The sequence below is a fragment of the Rhinoraja longicauda genome, chromosome 10 (assembly GCF_053455715.1).
Source record: "Rhinoraja longicauda isolate Sanriku21f chromosome 10, sRhiLon1.1, whole genome shotgun sequence".
NCBI classification, from domain to species: Eukaryota; Metazoa; Chordata; class Chondrichthyes; order Rajiformes; family Arhynchobatidae; genus Rhinoraja; species Rhinoraja longicauda.
Genome location: NC_135962.1, coordinates 31,600,621 through 31,621,646, shown reverse-complemented (window position 1 = coordinate 31,621,646; position 21,026 = coordinate 31,600,621). Strand labels below are relative to the sequence as shown.

General features: G+C 40.3%; 1 protein-coding gene across 1 annotated transcript in view; it reads left to right on the top strand.

Moving 5' to 3' along the window:
• The window catches only part of gemin2 (gem (nuclear organelle) associated protein 2), a 34,931-nt gene that overhangs the window by 13,544 nt on the left and 361 nt on the right, over positions 1-21,026 (top strand). Inside the window, exons 5-10 of the mRNA XM_078407174.1 lie at positions 4,317-4,376; positions 6,838-6,951; positions 8,352-8,396; positions 9,666-9,734; positions 14,273-14,383; positions 16,047-16,105. Coding sequence (XP_078263300.1) covers positions 4,317-4,376; positions 6,838-6,951; positions 8,352-8,396; positions 9,666-9,734; positions 14,273-14,383; positions 16,047-16,105 — 458 coding nt within the window. The remainder of the gene's footprint in view (positions 1-4,316; positions 4,377-6,837; positions 6,952-8,351; positions 8,397-9,665; positions 9,735-14,272; positions 14,384-16,046; positions 16,106-21,026) is intronic.

Here is a 21,026-nt window from a genome sequence, read left to right as displayed (position 1 = left end):
TTGTGATCACTAGACCCAAAGTGCTCCTCAACACATACCTCCGTCACCTGACCCGTCTCATTTCCCAACAGGAGGTCCAACACTGCCCCTTCTCTGGTAGGTACCTCTACGTATTGCTGCAAAAAACTATCCTGCACACATTTTACAAACTCCAAACCATCCAGTCCTTTAACAGAATGTGATTCCCAGTCTATGTACGGAAAATTGAAATCACCCACAATCACTTCTCTGTGCTTACTACTAATATCTGCTATCTCCTTACATATTTGCTCTTCCAATTCTCGTTCCCTATTTGGCGGTCTATAATACACCCCTATAAGTGTTGCTAAACCTTTCTCATTTCTGAGTTCCACCCAAACAGCCTCCCTAATCGAGCCTTCTAGTCTGTCCTGCCAAAGCACTGCTGTGATATCCTCCCTGACAAGCAATGCAACACCCCCACCTCTTGCCCCTCCGATTCTATCACATCTGAAACAATGAAATCCTGGAATATTTAATTGCCAATCGCAACCCTCCTGCAACCATGTTTCACTGATCGCCACAACATCATACTTCCAGATGTCAATCCAGGCTCTAAGCTCATCCACCTTTCTTACAATGCTCCTAGCATTAAAATATACACATTTAAGGGACCCATCATTTCTTATTCTCAGTTTATTTCTTTTCACTTCTTTCTCTCCTACATATTGGGTCTGAGTGTTTCCCTTTTCTGCCTCCTGCCTCACACACTGCCTATTAGCTATCTGTGTTTGAATTTATTGAATTTCCTTTTTAAATACTGAATTACTTTTGGTAATAACAATAACAAATACTAGGATTGCTATTGTAACTATGACGTTGAATATAAAGTTTTACTTATAAAGGATCTGATAAATAGTTACCTCGCTAAGTATAGTACCTGCAACTTTCTTAGATTTAAAAATATACTCAAGAAGACTCTGAGAGAATTTTTTTTAAATCTGCTTTTGATACAAGTATTTCAAAAGTAAAATTTATGCACATTAGAATGATTACAGAAAATAGGAGCAGGGGTAGTACATTCAGCCCTTCGAGCCAGCACCACCATTCAATATGATCATGGCTGATCATCCAAAATCAGTACCCCATTCCTGCTTTCTCCCCATATCCCTTGATTCCATTAGCGCTAAGAGCTGTATCTTACTCTCTCTTGAATACACCCAATGAATTGGCCTCCACTGCTTTCTGTGGCAGAGAATTCCACAGATTCACAACTCTCTGGGTGAAAAGGTTTTTCCTCATCTCAGTCCTAAATGGCCTACCCCTTATTCTTCAACTGTGACCCTTGGTTCTGAACTCCCCCAACATCAGGAACATTTTTTCTGTATCCACCCTTTCCAATCCCTTAAGAATTTTATATGTTTCTATAAGATCCCCTCTCATCCTTCTAAATTCCAGTAAATCTAAGCCATTATAGTCATTGGGATGAGTTTACAGTGCATTCAGAAAGTATTCAGACCCCTTCACTTTTTCCTCATTTTGTTACTTTACAGCCTTATTTTAAAATTAATGAAATTCATTTTTTTAATCATCAATCTAAACACATTACCCCATAATAAAAAAGCGAAAACGGGTGTTTTGAAATTTTTGCAAAGTAATTAAAAATGAATAACTGAAATATCACATTTACATAATTTACTCAGTACTATGTTGAGGCATTTCTGAAATGACATCAGTCTGAAGAAGGGTCTCGACCCGAAACGTCACCCATTCCTTCTCTCCGGAGATGCTGCCTGACCTGCTGAGTTACTACAGCATTTTGTGAATAAATCGATTTGTACCAGCATCTGCAGTTATTTTCTTATACCACTATGTTGAGGCACCTTTGGCAGCGATTACAGCCTCAAGTCTTCTTGGGTATGACACTACAAGCTTGGCACACCTGTATTTGGGTAATTTCTCCCATTCTTCTCTGCAGATCCTCTCAAGCTCTTGTCAGGTTGGATGGGGATCGTCGATGCACAGCTATTTTCAGGTCCCTCCAGAGATGTTCGATCGGGTTCAAGTCCGGTCTCTGGCTGGACCACTCAAGGACACTCGCAGACTTGTCACGAAACCACTCCTGCGTTGTCTTGGCTGTGTGCGTTGAGTCGTTGTCCTTTTGGAAGGTGAATCTCTGCCCCAGTCTGAGGTCCAGAACGTTCTGGAGCAGGTTTTCATCAAGGATCTCTCTGTACTTTGCTCCATTCATCTTTCCCTCGATCCTGATTAGTCTCCCAGTTCCTGCTGCTAAAAAACATTCCCACAGCATGACGCTGCCACTACCATGCTTCACCATAGGTATGGTATTGGCCAGGTGATGAGCGGTGCCTGGCTTCCTCCAGACGTGACGCTTGGCATTCAGGCCAAAGAGTTCAATCTTGGTTTCATCAGACCAGAGAATCTTGTTTCTTACGGTCTGAGAGTCCTTTAGGTGCCTTTTGGCAAACTCCACGCCGGCTGTCATGTGCCATTTACTGAGGAGTGTCTTCCGTCTGGCCACTCTACCATAAAAGCCTGATTGGTGAAGTGCTGCAGATATAGTTGTCCTTCTGGAAGGTTCTCCCATCTTCACAGAGGAACTCTGGAGCTCTGTCAGAGTGACCATTGGGTTCTTGGTCACCTCCCTGACCAAGGCCCTTCTCCCCCGATTGCTCAGTTTGGCCGGGCGGCCAGCTCTGTGAAGAGTCCTGGTGATTCCAAAGTTCTTCCATTTAAGAAATACGGAGGCCATTGTGCTCTTCGGGACCTGCATTGTTGCAGAAATTGTTTTATACCTTTCCCCAGATCTGTGTCTCGACACAATCCTGTCTCGGAGGTCTACGGACAATTCCTTCGTCTTCATGGCTCCGTGTTTGCTCTGACATGTACTGTCAACTGTGGGACCTTATATAGACTGGTGTATGCCTTTCCAAATCATGTCCATTCAATTTAATTTACCACTGGTGGACTCCAATCAAGTTGAGGAAACATAACAACAGTATAACAGTATAACAAAACTTTATTGTCATTCGGTATAAATACCGAACGAAATTTCAGCAGTCACAAAACACAGCAAAAAAGAAAAGAACACAGGACACACGACCCCAACACAAACATCCATCACAGTGACTCCAAACACCCCCTCACTCTGATGGGGGCAACAAAACTTCCCCTCTCTTCCCCCCGCACCCACGGACAGGCAGCTCGACCCCTACCGAGGCAACCGACACGCACAGCCCCCGCAAGAGGATGGAAGGCCCCGCGGCCGAGCCGCCCCGGGCACCGAAACGTCCCGCGGCCGCACCGGGCGATGTTAAGTCCAGCGGCCGAGCCGCACCGGGCACCGAAACGTCCCGCGGCCGAGCCGCGCTGGCGATGTTAAGTCCAGCGGCCAAGCCGCGCCGGGCACTGAAACGTCCCGTGGCCGAGCCGCGCTGGCGATGTTAAGTCCCGCAGCCGAGCCGCGCCGGGCGATGGAAGGCCCCGCGGCCGCGCCGGGCTCTGAACCGTTCCGCGGCCGAGCCGCACCGGGCGATGGAAGGCCCCCCGGCCGAGCCGCACCGAGCGCTGAACCGTCCCGCGGCCATACCGGGCGATGGAAGGCACCGCGGCCGAGCCGCGCCGGCGATGTTAAGTCCAGCGGCCGAGCCGCGCCGGGCGATGGAAGGCCCCGCGGGCGAGCTGCGCCCCGGGGAAGAGACCTAATAAAAGAAATGTTTTCCCCCCCCACACATACACAGCCAAAAACAGAAACAAAAACCATTCCAACACCGACACAAACAAAAAAAAGGAAAAAAAGACAAACAGACTGCCAGAGAGCCGCAGCCGCAGCCAACATCTCAAGGATAATCAATGGAAACAGGATGATACCTAAGTTCCATTTTGAGTGTCATAGCAAAGGGTCTGAATACTTATGTAAATGTGATATTTCAGTTATTTCTTTTTAATTACTTTGCAAAAATTTCTAAACTCCTGTTTTCGCTTCTTCATTCTGGGGTATTGTGTGTAGATTGATGATAAAAAAAAGAATTTAATCCATTTTAAAATAAGGCTGTAACGTAACAAAATGTGGAAAAAGTGAATGGGTCTGAATACTTTCTGAATGCACTGTATGCTAATTTTGGAATACTACAATAATATGAACGGCTGCAGAATGAGCAGGGACTGCAAAATGTAGCCCCAAATCTCAGTGTTAACTAGCAAATATGATTTTTTTTATTACAGTCTGCTGGTATTTGAGCAGGTTTAACATTTTATATTTATCATTTCTCTTGCATCACAATAATGCTTTTGTTTTAGGGCAATAACATTACATTTTCTTTACTTTCTTTGTCCAGAGTACAGACAAACATAGAGATCATTGGAAGTCACAGTCTTTGGACAGCAATGTAATGCTGGTACGTGATGTTAAGGATGAGCTAAAGAGAAGTATTAGCCATGTTCGTGGTAATGTCTTCAAACTGAATTGTTACGTAAAATCGTGGACTATTATGGACTTGGAATAATAATATCCAGCAGAAGAAACTTTTTTTAAATAAAGCAAAGATCCAGGTCAGATTGGCGAGAATTTTATATGATACGATAGAATATTTATCCCAGGAGGGAGATTGATCTGCCAACAGTCATAAAACACAAGATACATGAAACATGAAAATAAAGTGATCAGAGGTGGGGGGGGGGGGGGGGGAGATAGAGAAGGGGAAGGAGTTGTACAGTTTGATAGCCACAGGGAAGAAGTATCTCCTCTTGCATTCTGTACTGCATCTTGGTAGAACCAGTCTGTTGCTGAAGGTACTCCTCAGGTTAACCAGCGTGTCATGGATGGGGTGAACTGTATTGTCCAAGATGCCATTATTGACAATAGCTCTCTGCTGAGATGCAGAATAGTCCAACATTTGTACAATGCCTGGACATATGTCTGCTGGACTTGATTGGTGAGTCTCCAACTGATACTAGGGTCTTGCATAATGAAACCATAATGGTCATGTGGGTGGACAAAGTAAAGTCCACCCATAAATTGTCAGGAGACCCTCTGGTGATAATGCCTTGTCTCTAGCTCTATCTGTCAATATGGTCAAATGTTTCAATGATAACTGTCTGATGTTCAGACACATTCAGCGCTATTAAAAACAAAACAATCAATTAAAAGAATTTAACATTAAAATAGATCTTGGAAATACTTAATAGGTCAGACACCATCTGTCACAGAGAATGTGTTTGCTTGATAGTCAAGTCAAGTCAAGTCAATTTTATTTGTATAGCACATTTAAAAACAACCCACGTTGACCAAAGTGCTGCACATCTGATTAGGAATAGAGGATGACCTGGAACTGAGGAAAGGTCATCAATCTGAAATATTAATAAGTTTGCTCTCTGCAGAATTCTTGACTTACTGAGTATTTTTTAATTAATCAGGATAGTTTGTCTGTTTGTTTCTATGTTAATTGTTTTTGTAAAGCGCTTTGAGCATGTGATAAGGCGCTATATAAAATAAATGGATTATTATTATTATTATCCCTCACTATTGGTCTCTAAAACTTTTTTCTAGCTTAGAAATACAGCATGGAAACAGGCCCTTCAGCCCACCGGGTCCATGCTGACCATTGATCACCCGTTCACACTTAATGCCATGTTATCCCACTTTCCCATCTGCTCCCCATACACGGGGCAATTTACAGAGGCCAATTAATCTACATACATGCACATCTGTAGGATTCATTAAAATAATTAAAGACGAAGAAAATACTGCAAATACAATTTGTTTGAAAATTACCATATTGTCTTATTACCTTATTGCACCAGGACTCAACATCTACAGTCTCACATACTACAGATGTTGAGTCCTGATACAAGATCTCAAGCTGTAACGTCGACCATCCCTTTGGAGTTCCGAAGCAGGGCCTCAACCTGAAACGTCAGCCAAAAGACTGCTTCCACGAATGCTGTTTGACCTGTTAAGTTCTTCCAGCAGTTTGTTTCTTGCATCCTTTAACCTTTCGTACATTTGTAGGACCTCAATTGAAATAAATGGGCTTACAGATCTTGAATCAGGCCCATCTGCAACACCCTGCATTATTGATTAGCTAAGTGCATACCGCATCTAAACTTGTTTATGAAGATTAGTAAGTTGGATGAAGTATTAGGGATTGTCGGACATCATTGCTGGTTTACCTGAGAATAGAGCTTTAGAAAATAAGGCAGAAGTGTGGAGGTAGTGAAAAAGTCCATGTTAATTAATTTCACAATTTCTTCATCTGAGAGTGTCTTGAAACATTATATCTAAGCGGAATTGTGTCCAAGTCCCAGCCATTAATTGCACAGATGCTTATGGAGTTTTTTTTCTTTAGTGCAGATATCAGCAAGAAATAACAGGGATTAATTTTCCAGGCTAAAACTCACCTTGTTCATTCCCCTTTGCAATCAAAGTATTTCCCTGCCTTAAATCCCTGCATTACTGGTTAAAGGTGATTAAAGTCAAATTTAAAGCTGCACCTCAGTAATTTAGCTCATTTTATGTAACTTGGGTTACAACACAAATGGGAATACAGTTCTCAAAAATCTATGTCGAGTTCTTTTGGAGTAAGCAATAATTGAAGTATGCTCAGCAGTGTTTACCATGCAAAAAAACTGTTTTCAGAAGCAATGCATGTAATGTCTAATGCTTGCTTAAAATGTTATACAGCAGTATCTTGCTGCCATCTAGTGACAAATGAAAGGCTTCAAATGTTTGATATGTCCAATGTATTGTTTTAGTTTTGAAGTAGATTTTAAACCATGTTTTACAAAAAAAATACTTTCCTTCTAGACAATGAAATATTTTTCCTGGAAATTAATTGAAATTTATTTTGTACTTCATAGCCATCTCCTGAAGACGAAGAGGGGTGGAAAAAATTCTGTCTTGGAGAAAAGCTGTACTTAAATTCATCACCAGTTACAAATGAAATTGATAACCCAGGAATTGACTATGTGCAGGTAATTTGTTTTTAAATTGTGTATTTGTAGCTATCACAAATTAGTAATTTACACATTAGTTACTGCTATTCACCAGTGATCTGTTGTCAAGCAAGCCTTTGTTTATATTAAATAAACTCTGCCTCTAATAAATAGAATTGATAATAATGTACTTCTTTCTATTTCATTATAATCCAGTATTTTTATTTATGCTCTTATTTAGTCTGGTGGCTGACATATAAAACTTGCAGAGAAGAACAAGAAAACAGTGTACAAGAAAACAATTTGAATTTTAAAGCAGCAGATATTCTGAATTCATAACTAATTCTAGGAAATATTTTTGTAGTTTCAGTTAACGACTTGATTCAAATAATTAATCATTATCAGTGGTCATGTTTTCACCCACCTTCATTGGAATTTATTATGGTGATTCAAAATGCTTCAGTAAACTATTGGTTTGATTATTATCAATAACTGAATCAGTATCTGTCTTGATGGCTTTTTCGTGCACCATTTAAGAAAATTTGCAGATTTGCATGTATTCTTGGCATTTAGGATAAACCTTTGACCTAAGTGCAGAGAAAGTTTACAAGGGTGTTGCCAGGATTCGAGGGCCTGAGCTATAGAAAAGGGTACCGCAGGCTAGGACTGTATTCTTGAAGTGTTGGAGGCTGAGGGATGATCTTTTAGAGGTGTATCGAACCATGAAGGGAATAGATAGGGTGAATGCACAGTGTCTATTTTACCCAGAGTAGAACCAAGGACATTGGTTCAAGGTGAGAAGGGAAAGATTTCATGGGAGGGGCACTTTTTCACAGAGAGGGTGGTGGGTATATGTAGTTGATGCAGGTACAATAACACCATTAAAAAGACATTTGGACAGGTACATGGATAGGATAGGTTTGGAGGGATATGGACCAAATGCGGGCAAATGGGACCAGCGCAGATGGGGCATCTTGGGCGGGATGGACAAGTTGGGCTGAAGGGCCTGTTTCCGTGTAATAAAAAAATATAAAATATTCTCTGTGTTGCCTATGCAATCTCTGTAGTTCATCTTTTCCTATAACGGAATTGAAGATATGAAGTCAGTCTGAAAAAGGGTCCCAAAACGCCATCTGTCCATTTCCTCCACAGATGGTGCCGCAACCACTGGGTTCCTCCAACACTGTGTTTTGCTCAGGATTCCAATATCTGCAGTTTCTTGAGTCTCTATGAATTCCTTGTTGCATAGAGTGTTTTGACATTGTAACTAACTTGTATTGTTAAGATGTAACTGATGTTTGCACCTTCATGCTCTTTGCTTTATAAGCACTCAGAATTATTAAGATTATTCAATATTACTCAATATTACATTATTTTTGTTTTTCTGATAAGTAGATCAAAGTTAAGTTTTAATTGTGTACGATCTGTCTATCTTTCAGGTGGGATTTCCTCCCCTTTTGAGTATTGTCAGCAGAATGAGTCAGGTACCAGCATTTAATTTGTTTGAATTTGAGGTTTTTTTGGCAGTAATCATACGCTAATTTGTAGCGTTGATTTATGTACTTCATTCTTACCCAGAACAAAGATATCTTTGTTGTGTAATTGAATAATAGTGTGATGTTCTTTTGTGAACAATGTAGAATTGGGTCTAATGGAAAATTAAGGTCTTAACAGCGAATAGCAAGAAATCCGTGATTTTCCCTCCTAAGTCCTCAGTGTAACAGGCATGCTGAAATTAACCTCAGTTTCAGCCAGAAGCAACCCTTTGCATCATTTGAAGAGAACTTCAACTAGATTCCACTCTCTCAAATGTGATGATAGGATAGCTTCAGATAGTTACCCTTAAGTAACCCACCTAAGAGATCCCAGTTTATGACCCATAGCAGATCCCTTTCAACTGTCGAATACCTGAATTGCTAGAACACTCCAAGGAAAGCCCTTTCCAGGTTTGGGCCCTAACCAATAGCATTCTGAGCTTTACCTTGAAATTGCTTGCATATTCCAATTTGTCAAAGAGGAATTAGGCTCTAACTTGTTTTTTTCTCATCTAAAAGGGTTGCAATTGTACCTTAGCATAGCCAACTCCAGATATGACTATGTAAAGTGCAGTTACATATACTTGTGAATCTCAAACCTGAAAATAGCCTTGCATAAATCTACGATATCCTAATAAAAATAGTGTAATTCCATAACTGAAAATTGGTGGCTTTGATTTACATTCAAACAAAAAATTCAGATTTGGACTGAGTAACACCATAAGAAGTTTTCCATTTTACAAATTACACCGTGTTTCCAAGGATATTTTTCCATTTACTATATTTTCTTCTATTACATTTCCATCCTGAAAATTCTGTGTTATTAAAATGTCAGATATTTAAGACAAGATATTTGAAAGTAATATTGCAGTAAATCGTCTTTTCATGAGTAGAAGAATCTCAATCATATTCAACTCAAGGTGTTGCTAGCTCATTAAATTTGCTCTTGATGAAGCCTAATTATATACTCAGTAAATATAGTTTGAAATTAAAAACTAATAGTGTGTCTGTTGCCAAGAGTTTAAGTCTTGTGTAATTTTTTTAATGCCAATTTCAACATTTTGATCAGTATTTAAAATACTTCAATTTTGTTGAATCTCATAATAGGTGTTATGCAAAGTGAAAAGTTCTCTGCATTATAATTCATTTTCTTTCATCTACCTTTTTGTGCCACTGTTTTATATGAAATCATTATTAAATCTCTTGGGTTTTTTCCAGCCTACAGTATTTAACATATTGGAATACCTAATCAGTTGGTTTGGAGATAAAAAATTATATCCAGAATTGGTAAGTAACTCCTTGCTTCTATTAAACAGCCTTTCTTTTGCACTATAGATATCTCTTAGCTATAAATAATCATGCCTAGTTTATTCTAGTATTGAAACAATTCTTTCTATCCTGTACCTTTATCATTCACCATCTACAAGTGCAACTGGCTGCCAAGTTTCCTTTTTCCTCCTTTACTTGCTAAATTACACAGAAATATCCAATTTTGGAAAACACTTCCTATATCATTAGTTGGTCGTAGTAATGCTATAAAGATGATCTTTCTTCCACAGCTATTATATTTATTTCAAGCAATTCCGATCTACCTTCCAAAAAAGTTTTTTTTTTAAATTGATTCAATTGTTACTAATTTTATTTGGGACTACAAGACTCATAGAATAAATAAAAGACACTTATGTAAGTCTAAAATTAATGGAGGAATTGCTTTACCTAACTTTTTATTTTATTATTGGGCGGTTAATATTAAAAATATAACCTGCTGGTTGGATGATTCTGATCAACAATCGGATTGGTTAAAGATGGAGAAAGAGGATTGTTTACCATTTGATATTGGTGCGATCCTCTTAGCTCCAATAAATTTAAATAAAAAAACATATGGAGGTAATCCCATTATACATAGTGTTATCCGTACCTGGAAACAATTAAAGCTTACGTTAAAATTGAGTAAATTATCTGTTTTCCTTCCTATTGCGAATAATCCTTCTTTTAAACCGTCTGTTAGATAGAGGCTTTGCTCAATAGAAAAGTTATGGAATCAAAAGGGTGGGAGATCTTTATCATAAGGGAACTTTTCTTTCGTTTCAGGAGTTACAGCAGAAGTACGGATTACATGTTAATAATTATTTTAGATATTTACAACTTAGAGATTATGTAAAATCACACATGCAAGAATATAAGTTTAGAGGTCCAGAAATACTTGATGTATGCCTGAATCGACATTATAACTCAAATAAATTAATATCTTTTATTTACAATATTCTCCTTGACATTGACATTCCGTCATCAGAATCTTATAGACGAGCATGGGAGGACGAATTGAATCAAGTTATAATGCAAGATATATGGGATGAAAGTTTACAACATATACATCAATGTTCATTGAATACTAGACATTCCTTAATACAATTTAAAATAATACATAGATTACATTATTCGAAGACGAAATTAAATAAGATTTTTCCTAGTATCTCTCCTATGTGTGATAAATGTCAATTTCAAGAAGCTAATTTAACTCATATTTTCGTAACTTGTATAAAAATGCAAAACTTCTGGTTGGAGATTTTTAAAATAGTTTCTAAAGTTATTAATAAAAAATTAGATATGGACCCAAAATTAATTATATTAGGATTATCAGAACATACTACAAATTTTACAGTAAGTCAGGTACATTTTCTTGATTACAGTCTAATAACTGCGAAAAAACTAATACTTAAATTTTGGAAAAAACCAATAACCCCCACAATTAAAATGTGGACTATGGAAATGACAGAGACCCTGCATTTGGAAAAAATAAGGTTTGCCTTAATCGACAAACCTGAGTTATTCTTAAAAATATGGTCTCCATTTATTGAATTTTTAGAAAAGTAAATGGGTTTGGCACAGGACTAAAATAAAAAAATTTAAATAAAAAGTTGAAACTTGAGTTGGGGGTTGGATGTACAGCTGTGGTTTTTGTCTCCCGGATCTACTCCCGTTAATTTTTATTGTTAGATCTTTTTTTTTTTTTTAACCCTCTTACTCTCTCCCCAAGTTTATAGTTTTATATTTTTATTTTTACTTTCTCTCTTCAAAAATTTAAAAATTGAAGCTATGTAAGAACTTTGTAACAAATGTGTTTTTTTTTTTAAATTTCGATTTGTACATATGCTTTTCAAAAAAAAAAAAATCAAAAAAAAAATCAAAATAAAAAAAGTTTCCTTTAGCGTGGATGCTACTGTGACACGTAATCAATTTTATTTCACAATTTTAAGAACATTTTGTAGTGAAAATGATTTCTTAGTGCACACAAAGTCATCAAGCTAGTACTTGAATTCTCCCAGCTTAGTATTCAATTTTAACTAGCCTAATGACTTTTACAACAAAGATTAAGTTGTACAATATTCCAGATATTTATCATCTTAGTTGGGACAATGGTCTCAATTTTGTTTATAATATCTCTTTTCAAATGCATACCTTGATCCAATTTACCTTCCACTGATACCCTGGATTAATCTTAGTGGCATGCATACAGATTTACCAGCCTAACGGCTGCGGCTCTCTGGCAGTCTGTTGTCTTTTTTTCTTTTTTTTTGTTTGTGTCGGTGTTGGGATGGTTTTTGTTTCTGTTTTTGGCTGGTATGTGTGGTGGGGGTGTGTGGTGGGGGTGTGGGGTGGGGTGGGGGGGTGGGGCGGGGGGAAACCTTTATTTTATTAGGTCTCTTCCCCGGGGCGCGGCTCGGCTGCGGGCCTTAACATTGCCGGCGCAGCTCGGCTGCGGGACGTTTCAGTGCCCGGTGCGGCTCGGCTGCGGGCCTTAACATTGCCGGCGCAGCTCGGCCGCGGGACGTTTCAGTGCCCGGTGCGGCTCGGCCGCTGGACTTAACATCGCCCGGTGCGGCCGCGGGACGTTTCAGTGCCCGGTGCGGCTCGGCCGCGGGACGTTTCAGTGCCCGGTGCGGCTCGGCCGCGGGACGTTTCAGTGCCCGGTGTGGCCGCGGGACGTTTCAGTGCCCGGTGCGGCTCGGCCGCGGGACGTTTCAGTGCCCGGTGTGGCCGCGGGACGTTTCAGTGCCCGGTGCGGCTCGGCCGCGGGACGTTTCAATGCCCGGTGCGGCTTGGCCGCTGGACTTAACATCGCCCGGTGTGGCCGCGGGACGTTTCAGTGCCCGGTGCGGCTTGGCCGCTGGACTTAACATCGTCAGCGCTGTTCGGCCGCGGGACGTTTCAGTGCCCGGTGCGGCTCGGCCGTTGGACTTAACATCGCCCGGTGCGGCCGCGGGACGTTTCGGTGCCCGGGGCGGCTCGGCCGGGGGGCCTTCCATCCCCTTGCGGGGGCTGTGCGTGTCGTTTGCCTCGGTAGGGGTCGAGCTGCCTGTCCGTGGGTGCGGGGGGAAGAGAGGGGAAGTTTTGTTGCCTCCATCACAGTGAGGGGGTGTTTGGAGTCACTGTGATGGATGTTTGTGTTACGGTCGGGTGTCCTGTGTTCTTTTCTTTTTGCTGTATTTTGTGTGACTGCTGAAATTTCGCTCGGTGTTGTGCCGAGTGACAATAAAGTGTTGTTATGTTATGTTATGTTATCTTACAGGGACGAATAACATGGATTATAAAGCAATTGCAAAACATTATGCAAAGATTATGTGGTGTCAACATAAAATGGAGTGAAATTTAATAATGTTCACAATTATTATTTTTTTAATGCACAAGATTTTATTTCACTGTTAATAAATTGAGGGCAGGTGACCACAATCTCAAATGGGTTGTAGTTTTATTGGAATGTGGTATGCTTTACCACAAATGATGCTGTCTATTTCTGTTGTTGATTTGCTTTGAGTTGGTTTCTCTTCCTAAATTCCTCAATGCTTTGATATTTTTCTCAAAGGCAAAATTTTACATGGCATTCTTAATGATGGTCAAACATCAGAGTCTGAGCATGATATCGATAAACTTTGGGTTTAGGTTTATTGCCATGAGTACTAAGGCACAGTTGTCCTGATGCTATCCAATCAAAGCAGATAATACTATACATGAATACAATCAAGCCAAACACAAGTACAAAAGGTAGAGCTTAGAGAAAGATACCAGAGAGGTCATAAGGTCATAAGTGATAGGAGCAGAATTAAACCATTCGGCCAATCAAGTCTACTCTGCCATTTAATCTTCTGGCTGATCTATCTCCCCCTCCTAACCCCATTCTCCTGCCTTCTCCCCAGAGCCCCTGACACCCGTACTAATCAAGAATCTACGTATATCTGCCTTAAAAATATCCATCGACTTGCCTCAATGCCTCCACAGCCTTCTGTGGCAAAGAATTCCACAGATTCACCACCCTCTAACTAAAGAAATTCTTCCTCATCTCCCTCCTAAAGGAACGTCCTTTAATTCTGAGGCTATGACCTCCGGTCCTAGACTCTCCTACGAGTGGAAACATCCTCTCCACATCCACTCTATCCAAGCCTTTCACTATTCGATAAGTTTCCATGAGGTTCTCCCCCCCCTCCCCTCATCCTTCTAAAGGATGTCAAACGCTCATCATATGTTAACCCACTGATTCCTGGGATCATTCTTGTAAACCTCTTCTGGACCCTCTCCAGAGCCAGCACATCCTTCCTCAGATATGGGGCCTACAATAGTCCAAATGCAGCCTGACCAATGCCTGAAAGAGCCTCAGCATTATATCCCTGGTTTTGTATTCTAGTCCTCTTGAAATAAATGAGTGCATTGTTGCTTGACCTTGTCCCGATAATGCATCCAGTTTATTTCCTGGTTTTGATATTGTATTGTAGTTAAGAAAGATAAAAATATTAGACCGTTAACGTTTTACTGTACTTTTTTTTCTTTAGGGTAGATGGCTGTATGCTTTGTTAGCCTGCATAGAAAAGCCACTACTTCCTGAGGCCCATTCTCTTATTCGACAGCTAGCTAGAAGATGTTCTGAAATTCGTGCTAAACTAGTAAGTATCTGGTGCTTTTTTTTTAATAAGATCGATGAAAATTTCAGTAGGCTGTTCAGTAATCGTTATTAAAGTTAATTCTCAATGCTTTTAACTTTACTGAGCTAGATTTTAATATGATGACAGTACAAAATGTCAGCCGTGTAGCAGCTGTTGCCTGGATATTGTGTGTGCCAAAACATTTTTGATTTGGGAAACTATGCACATACACGATACACATACACACACGTAGCATGAGTTAATGATTGGCATACAGGACATGCATTGGTATATGCAGTGCTAACTCTCACCAGAATTATACAAAGCAGTCGGTTTATGAAGTTAATCAGACTACACTGCTGCTTTTAAACTAGCTCTTTCAAATTGGAACCTGTATGTTACAACTAATGCCACACATTAACCCTGTGCATCTGTGGAAGGGTCCCACCTCAACAGTGCTGTTTGAAGGGATCATAATACTATTGTGAATGAGTTGCTTGTTAATTTTTGCAAACTGTTGTTTGAACTCAACTGGTATTGACTGCTATGAATCTTTACAATTGCAAGTCAGCAGAGAGTGGTGTGCTGGGGCCTAAGTGAATTTGTCTCACTTGAGAAACATCTGCATAAACCAGTTGTTCATGAATATTGATGCATTGATAGGGATTCCCTTGGAGCACAGCATAATGGGATGGATCAATAGAGGTTACGTGGAATTGGAAAAATGGTTCAAGGAGGAGGAAGAAGGGGGAACCTAGAAACCTTATATACGTAGGGTGTTCAAGGTGCACTTTTCAGCACAAGCCTCAAAGGAATAGTGCATGGAAAGTCTGTGCATGAGTAAAATCACCTCACTGAATTTTGACCAGATTAAAATACATCTCAGGAATAATGACCGGGTGGAGCATTGTTGGTCAGTGTTGTCAAGGTCGCTGTGGCCATAAATGCTGTATCAGCTCCTTTCTCCTGAAGCTCCGTACTACAGTCCATTGATTTGAGGTCGCAGATGCTCTCAAATTCAAAAATGCGGAATACATTTTCTTCTCCGTTATCAGATAACTGTGGCTAATGCATGTGACTTTTCAGTGAGGTTCATGAAATTCATTCAACAAAAACTAAATGTAAATATAATGCCAGTTTTGACTTCTGGCATTGCACAATAAGAAATCAGATCTGAATTTGTAATCCAAAGACCGTGGCCACTCATCCATTTGGTCTGCGTTTGGTCTCACCTATGTTTAGGGGCCATAACTTTATGCTTGATGTTTTCTACATGGTAGAAGAGATGTGGCGAGAGTTGTAAAGTTTCACTATTAGGATGAGGAGAGCAGATGGAAAAACTGGATATGTTTCTCCCACCTTTATTTATTAAGCTGCTTTTTATTCACCCATCTGGACTGTTGTCTGTATTGCCAACAAGGGTGAGTGCACCAATCCTCGCCAGAATGTGTTGAAACTGGCAGTCAGTATTCAAGTGTACCTAATTAGCTGATTTAATCAACACATTCCTACTTACTGATATTTTTTTCCTGGAAGGGAATAATTTGTGGGCCACACAGACTTATTTAATTTTGTATATTGTAAACATCCTTTAAAAATAAGTTTCCAAAATGGTGTTTACCTCACACACCCCCTTTATGGCTGCTCAAAAATATGACTTTTTTTCCCATTTCTTTTCTTCTAGGAAAATTCAGAAGATGGAGAATTGTCAGCATTGAATTTACTTATTTGTCTAGTTGCCAGGTATTGAATAACTTTACTTGGACTCTGCATGCTTATTGATATTCAGTTTCAAGAGTTTTTCCTTAACTGAGGGGATTTCCCATTCAAATAAATTCTGCTAGCATTGTTATTTTCTCTGCTATGCATTTTTTTGTGATACAATAATCACAAACATAACTTCAGGGATCTGTAATGAAGTGTATCTAATTAATCAAACAGAAGAGACATTGCAAAAACTTTAACTCACATTATCTTGGCTGCTGGAAGTAGCTAGGGATCCAGTCATTTTGTTGGGTAATAGTGGATGCTGTTCAGTGGCCTTTTACAAGCAAAGTGGGTTTTTTTCCACGTTCAGCATTATTGAGAATAAGGCAACAATGCAGTGTTGTGCTGTAAATATCCCTCGGTGTGTGAACATTGTAGGCAATAGAATAACTTTTTAAATATTATTAATAGCAGAAAAACCCTTTTGTGATTAAGTCATCGGAATAATTTTATGTAGACCATAGAATAGTACAGCACAGGAACAGGTCCTGCAGCCCAAGATATCTGTGCCGAACATGACGCCAATTTGTTCTGCTTGCACATGATCCTTATCCCTCCATTGCCCACCCATTCATCTGCTATCAAATAGCCTCTGGAACACCACTATCATATCTGCTTCCACGACCACCACCTTTTGCAGTGCATTCCAGACACCCACAAATCTCTCTATAATTAAACTTGTCCCACACATCTCGGAGTCGTATAACACAAAGACAGGCCCATTGGCCCAATTCATCCATGCCAGCAAAGATGTCCCAACTAAGCGAGATCCATTTGCCTGTGTTTAGCACATATTACTCTAAACCTATCCAATGCAGACTTTAAATTTCCCCCGGTAGACACAAAAAGCTGGAGTAACTTAGCAGGTCTAGCAGCATCTCGGGAGAGACCCTTCTTCAGACCAATACCTTTGATTTAAACCAGCATCTGCAGTTTTTTTCCTACACCTTTAAATTTCCCTCTCTCCCTTAAAGCAATCCCTTGAGTATTTTAACATTTGCATCCAGGGATCCAGAAACACTAGAATCAGGGGTGGTCCCAGATGACTGGAAAATTGCAAATGCTACTCCTCTTTTCAAGAATGGAGCGAAACAAAAGAGGGGAAACTATAGGCCTGTAAGCCTGACTTCAGTACTTGGTAAGAATTTAGAGTCCGTTTATAAAGGATGAGGTTTCCAAGTACTCTGAAGCATATGATAAAATAGGCCAAAGTCTAAATGGGAAGAGGATTCAGAAATCGGAGGTGCAAAGGGACTTGGGAGTGAATTGGGGCATTACACATCCTATTTTTCAACCACTGAGACCTTTCCAAAACAGACAGAATTTTGGAAAATCTCAAGCATTGCATCCATAAACTGCATTTGCATCCACTTTCAAAAGCCTGGTTGGCTGCTGGTTTATCCCGTACTTATTGCTCCAATGATCATTCCTCTATTTCTTTTCTCCCCTGATTTTGCATTATTGGAATGCTTTTAGTACCCTTTAATATGAAAACCAGTGTAACATCTGTTCAATCTTCGCCATCCTCTTCCTTACCTTTATTATTCCTGCAGTCTCATCTTCTATGGGACCAGCATCTACTTCAGCAATTTACATAATTTCTTATACCTAATAAAGGTTATTTCTGCTTTTTTCTATATTTGCGAGTTAACCCATTTATTTTCTCCCTTTGTAACACCCTTCCTTTGCTACTTTCTAATATTTGCCAAATTTTTCTGGCCCACCACTAATCTTAACAACATTTTTCTCAATTTGATAACATCCTTAACTTCCCTGGTAAGCTAGGGATGCGTCACTCTTCTTATGAATCTTTATTTCCCAGTGGAATATATTTGTTGAGGATTGAGGAAAAATCCCCTTAAATACTTACCATTGCCCATCTACTATTATCCAGTGCATTCAGAAATTATTCAGACCCCTTCACTTTTTCCACTTTTTGTTACGTTTCAGCCTTATTTTAAAATGGATTAAATTCTTTTTTTATCATCAATCTACACACAATATCCCAGAATGAAGCGAAAACAGGTGTTTAGTAATTTTTGCAAAGTAATTAAAAAGAAATAACTGAAATATCACATTTACATAAGTATTCAGACCCTTTGCCATGACACTCAAAATGAGTTAAGGTTCATCCTGTTTCCATTGATTATCCTTGAGATGGTTCTACAACTTGATTGGAGTCCACAGGGGTAAATTAAATTGATTGCACATGATTTGGAAAGGCACACACCTGTCTAAATAAGGTCCCACAGTTGACAGTGCATGTCAGAGCAAAAACCAGGCCATGAAGACGAAGTAATTGTCTGTAGATCTCCGAGACAGGATTGTGTTGAGACACAGATCTGGGGAAGGGTATAAAACAATTTCTGCAGCATTGCAGGTCCTGAAGAGCGCAGTGACCTCCGTCATTCTTAAATGGAAGAACTTTGGTACCACCAGGACTCTTCATATAGCTGGCCGCCCGGCCAAACTGAGCAATCGGGGGAGAAGGGAGGTGACCAAGAAACTGATGGTCACTCTGACAGAGCTCCAGAGTTCCTCTGTGAAGATGGGAGAACCTTCCAGAAGGACAACAATCTGCAGCACTCCACCAATCAGGCCTTTTTGGTAGAGTGGCCAGACGGAAGCCACTCCTCAGTAGAAGGCACATGACAGCCCGCTTGGAGTTTGCTAAAAGGCACCTAAAGGACTCTCAGACCATGAGAAACAAGATTCTCTGGTCTGATGAAACCAAGATTGAACTCTTTGGCCTGAATGGAGGAAACCAGGCACCGCTCATCACCTGGCCAATACCGTACCTACGGTGAAGCATGGTGGTGGCAGCATCATGCTGTGGTGATGTTTTTCAACGGCAGGAACTGGGAGACTAGTCAGGATCGAGGGAAAGATGAACAGAGCAAAGTACAGAGAGATCCTTGATGAAAACCTGCTCCAGAGCGTTCTGGACCTCAGATTGGGGCGGAGTTTCACCTACCAACAGGACAACGACCCTAAGCACACAGCCAAGATAACGCAGGAGTGGCTTCGTGATGTCTGTGAATGTCCTTGAGTGGCCCAGCCAGAGCCCGGACTTGAACCTGATCGAACATCACTGGAGGGACCTGAAAATAGCTGTGCATCGACGCTGCCCATCCAACCTGACAGAGCTTGAGAGGATCTGCAGAGAAGAATGGGAGAAATTACCCAAATACAGGTGTGCCAAGCTTGTAGCGTCATACCCAAGAAGACTTGAGGCTGTAATCGCTGCCAAAGGTGCCTGAACAAAGTACTGAGTAAGGGTCTGAATACTTATGTAAACCCTCATCCACGATGAACCCTCATCCACGCCTTCATCACCTCCCGTCTGGACTACTGCAACAGCCTCCTCTATGGCTCACCCTCAAAAATCATCAGTAAACTTCAATACATTCAAAACTCCGCTGCCCGTCTACTCACCCACTCCCCGATCCGTGACCATATCACCCCCGTCCTTTACAAACTCCACTGGCTCCCCATCCCCCAGAGAATCCAGTACAAAATCCTCCTCATGACCTACAAAGCCCTCCATAACCTGGCCCCATCCTACCTGACTGACCTCCTCCACAGGCACACTCCCACCTGCACCCTCCGCTCTGCTGCTGCCAATCTCCTGTCCCCCCCCATCCGGACCAAACTCAGATCCTGGGGGGACAGGGCTTTCTCCATCGCTGCTCCCACCCTCTGGAACTCACTACCCCAAACCGTCAGAGACTCCTCCTCACTCACCACATTCAAAACATCACTGAAGTCTCACCTGTTCAGCACTGCCTTCAACCACTGAAGGTCACCTCACCTTCTGTCTCCTTTTTCTGTACGTTTACTTATTTATCTATTTATTCAATTCTCTATGTTCTAGAAATCCCTGTAAAGCGTCTTTGAGTGTTTGAAAAGCACTATATAAATGTAATGCATTATTATTATTATTATTATTAAATATGATATTTCAGTTATTTCTTTTTAATTACTTTGCAAAAAATTTGTAAACACCTGTTTTCATTTTTCTTATTATGGGGTATTGTGCCTAGATTGATGATTTAAAAAAAAGAATTTAATCCATTTTAAAATAAGGCTGTAACGTAACAAAATGTGGAAAAAGTGAAGGGGTCTGAATATTTTCTGAATGCACTGTACATTTTAATCTATCTTACCAGTCTGCTTTAGCCAACTCTCCCTTCATAGTTATGTAACTACCTTGGATTTGTGAATATAATTTCAGTTGCATTCTCGACCTAAATGTAATTTTTTATCATAACGATTACTCTTCTCCTGAGAATTATTTACTGTGAGATCATTCATTAATTCTGTACATAATGTCAAGAATAGCCTGTTCTCTGGTTGGCTCCACAAAGTGTTATTCTGTATTCTTCTAACAACGTTCCATGGCACCCATTCTCAAAGTTGCCCTGGTAATTTTGATTCCTCTCAATGTTTTTCATTGTAATGCTTAAGAACCTTACTCATTTCACTTCCATAAAATACCTTCCTTAGTCATAACTCATGTTTCTCGTTGCCTGATCTGTCTTGAGCCTTGTCTTGCCTCCTCTCCCTAACTTTTTTTTAAATCAAGTTTTGAGGGAGGGTCTCTCATCCTAAATGGTTTCTCCTTCAGACACTAATTGATTGGTTAAGATCTTCTAGCCACTTTCTATTTTTTGTTTGTTTCCTAGCTACACAATCACGTTGTCCTAACCCTCCCCTCCTCCCCACTAACGGCCCCCGTTTTTGAAGTTCATCTGCAGCCTTGTTTATATTAAAATATAAACAGAATGCAGGAAATACCCAGCAGTGCAGACAGTATCTTTGGAGAGAGAATAAATTTAACATGTCACGTCAATGATCTTCATTTTAAGTTAGAGTACTCTTAATTGTGTAATGTAAG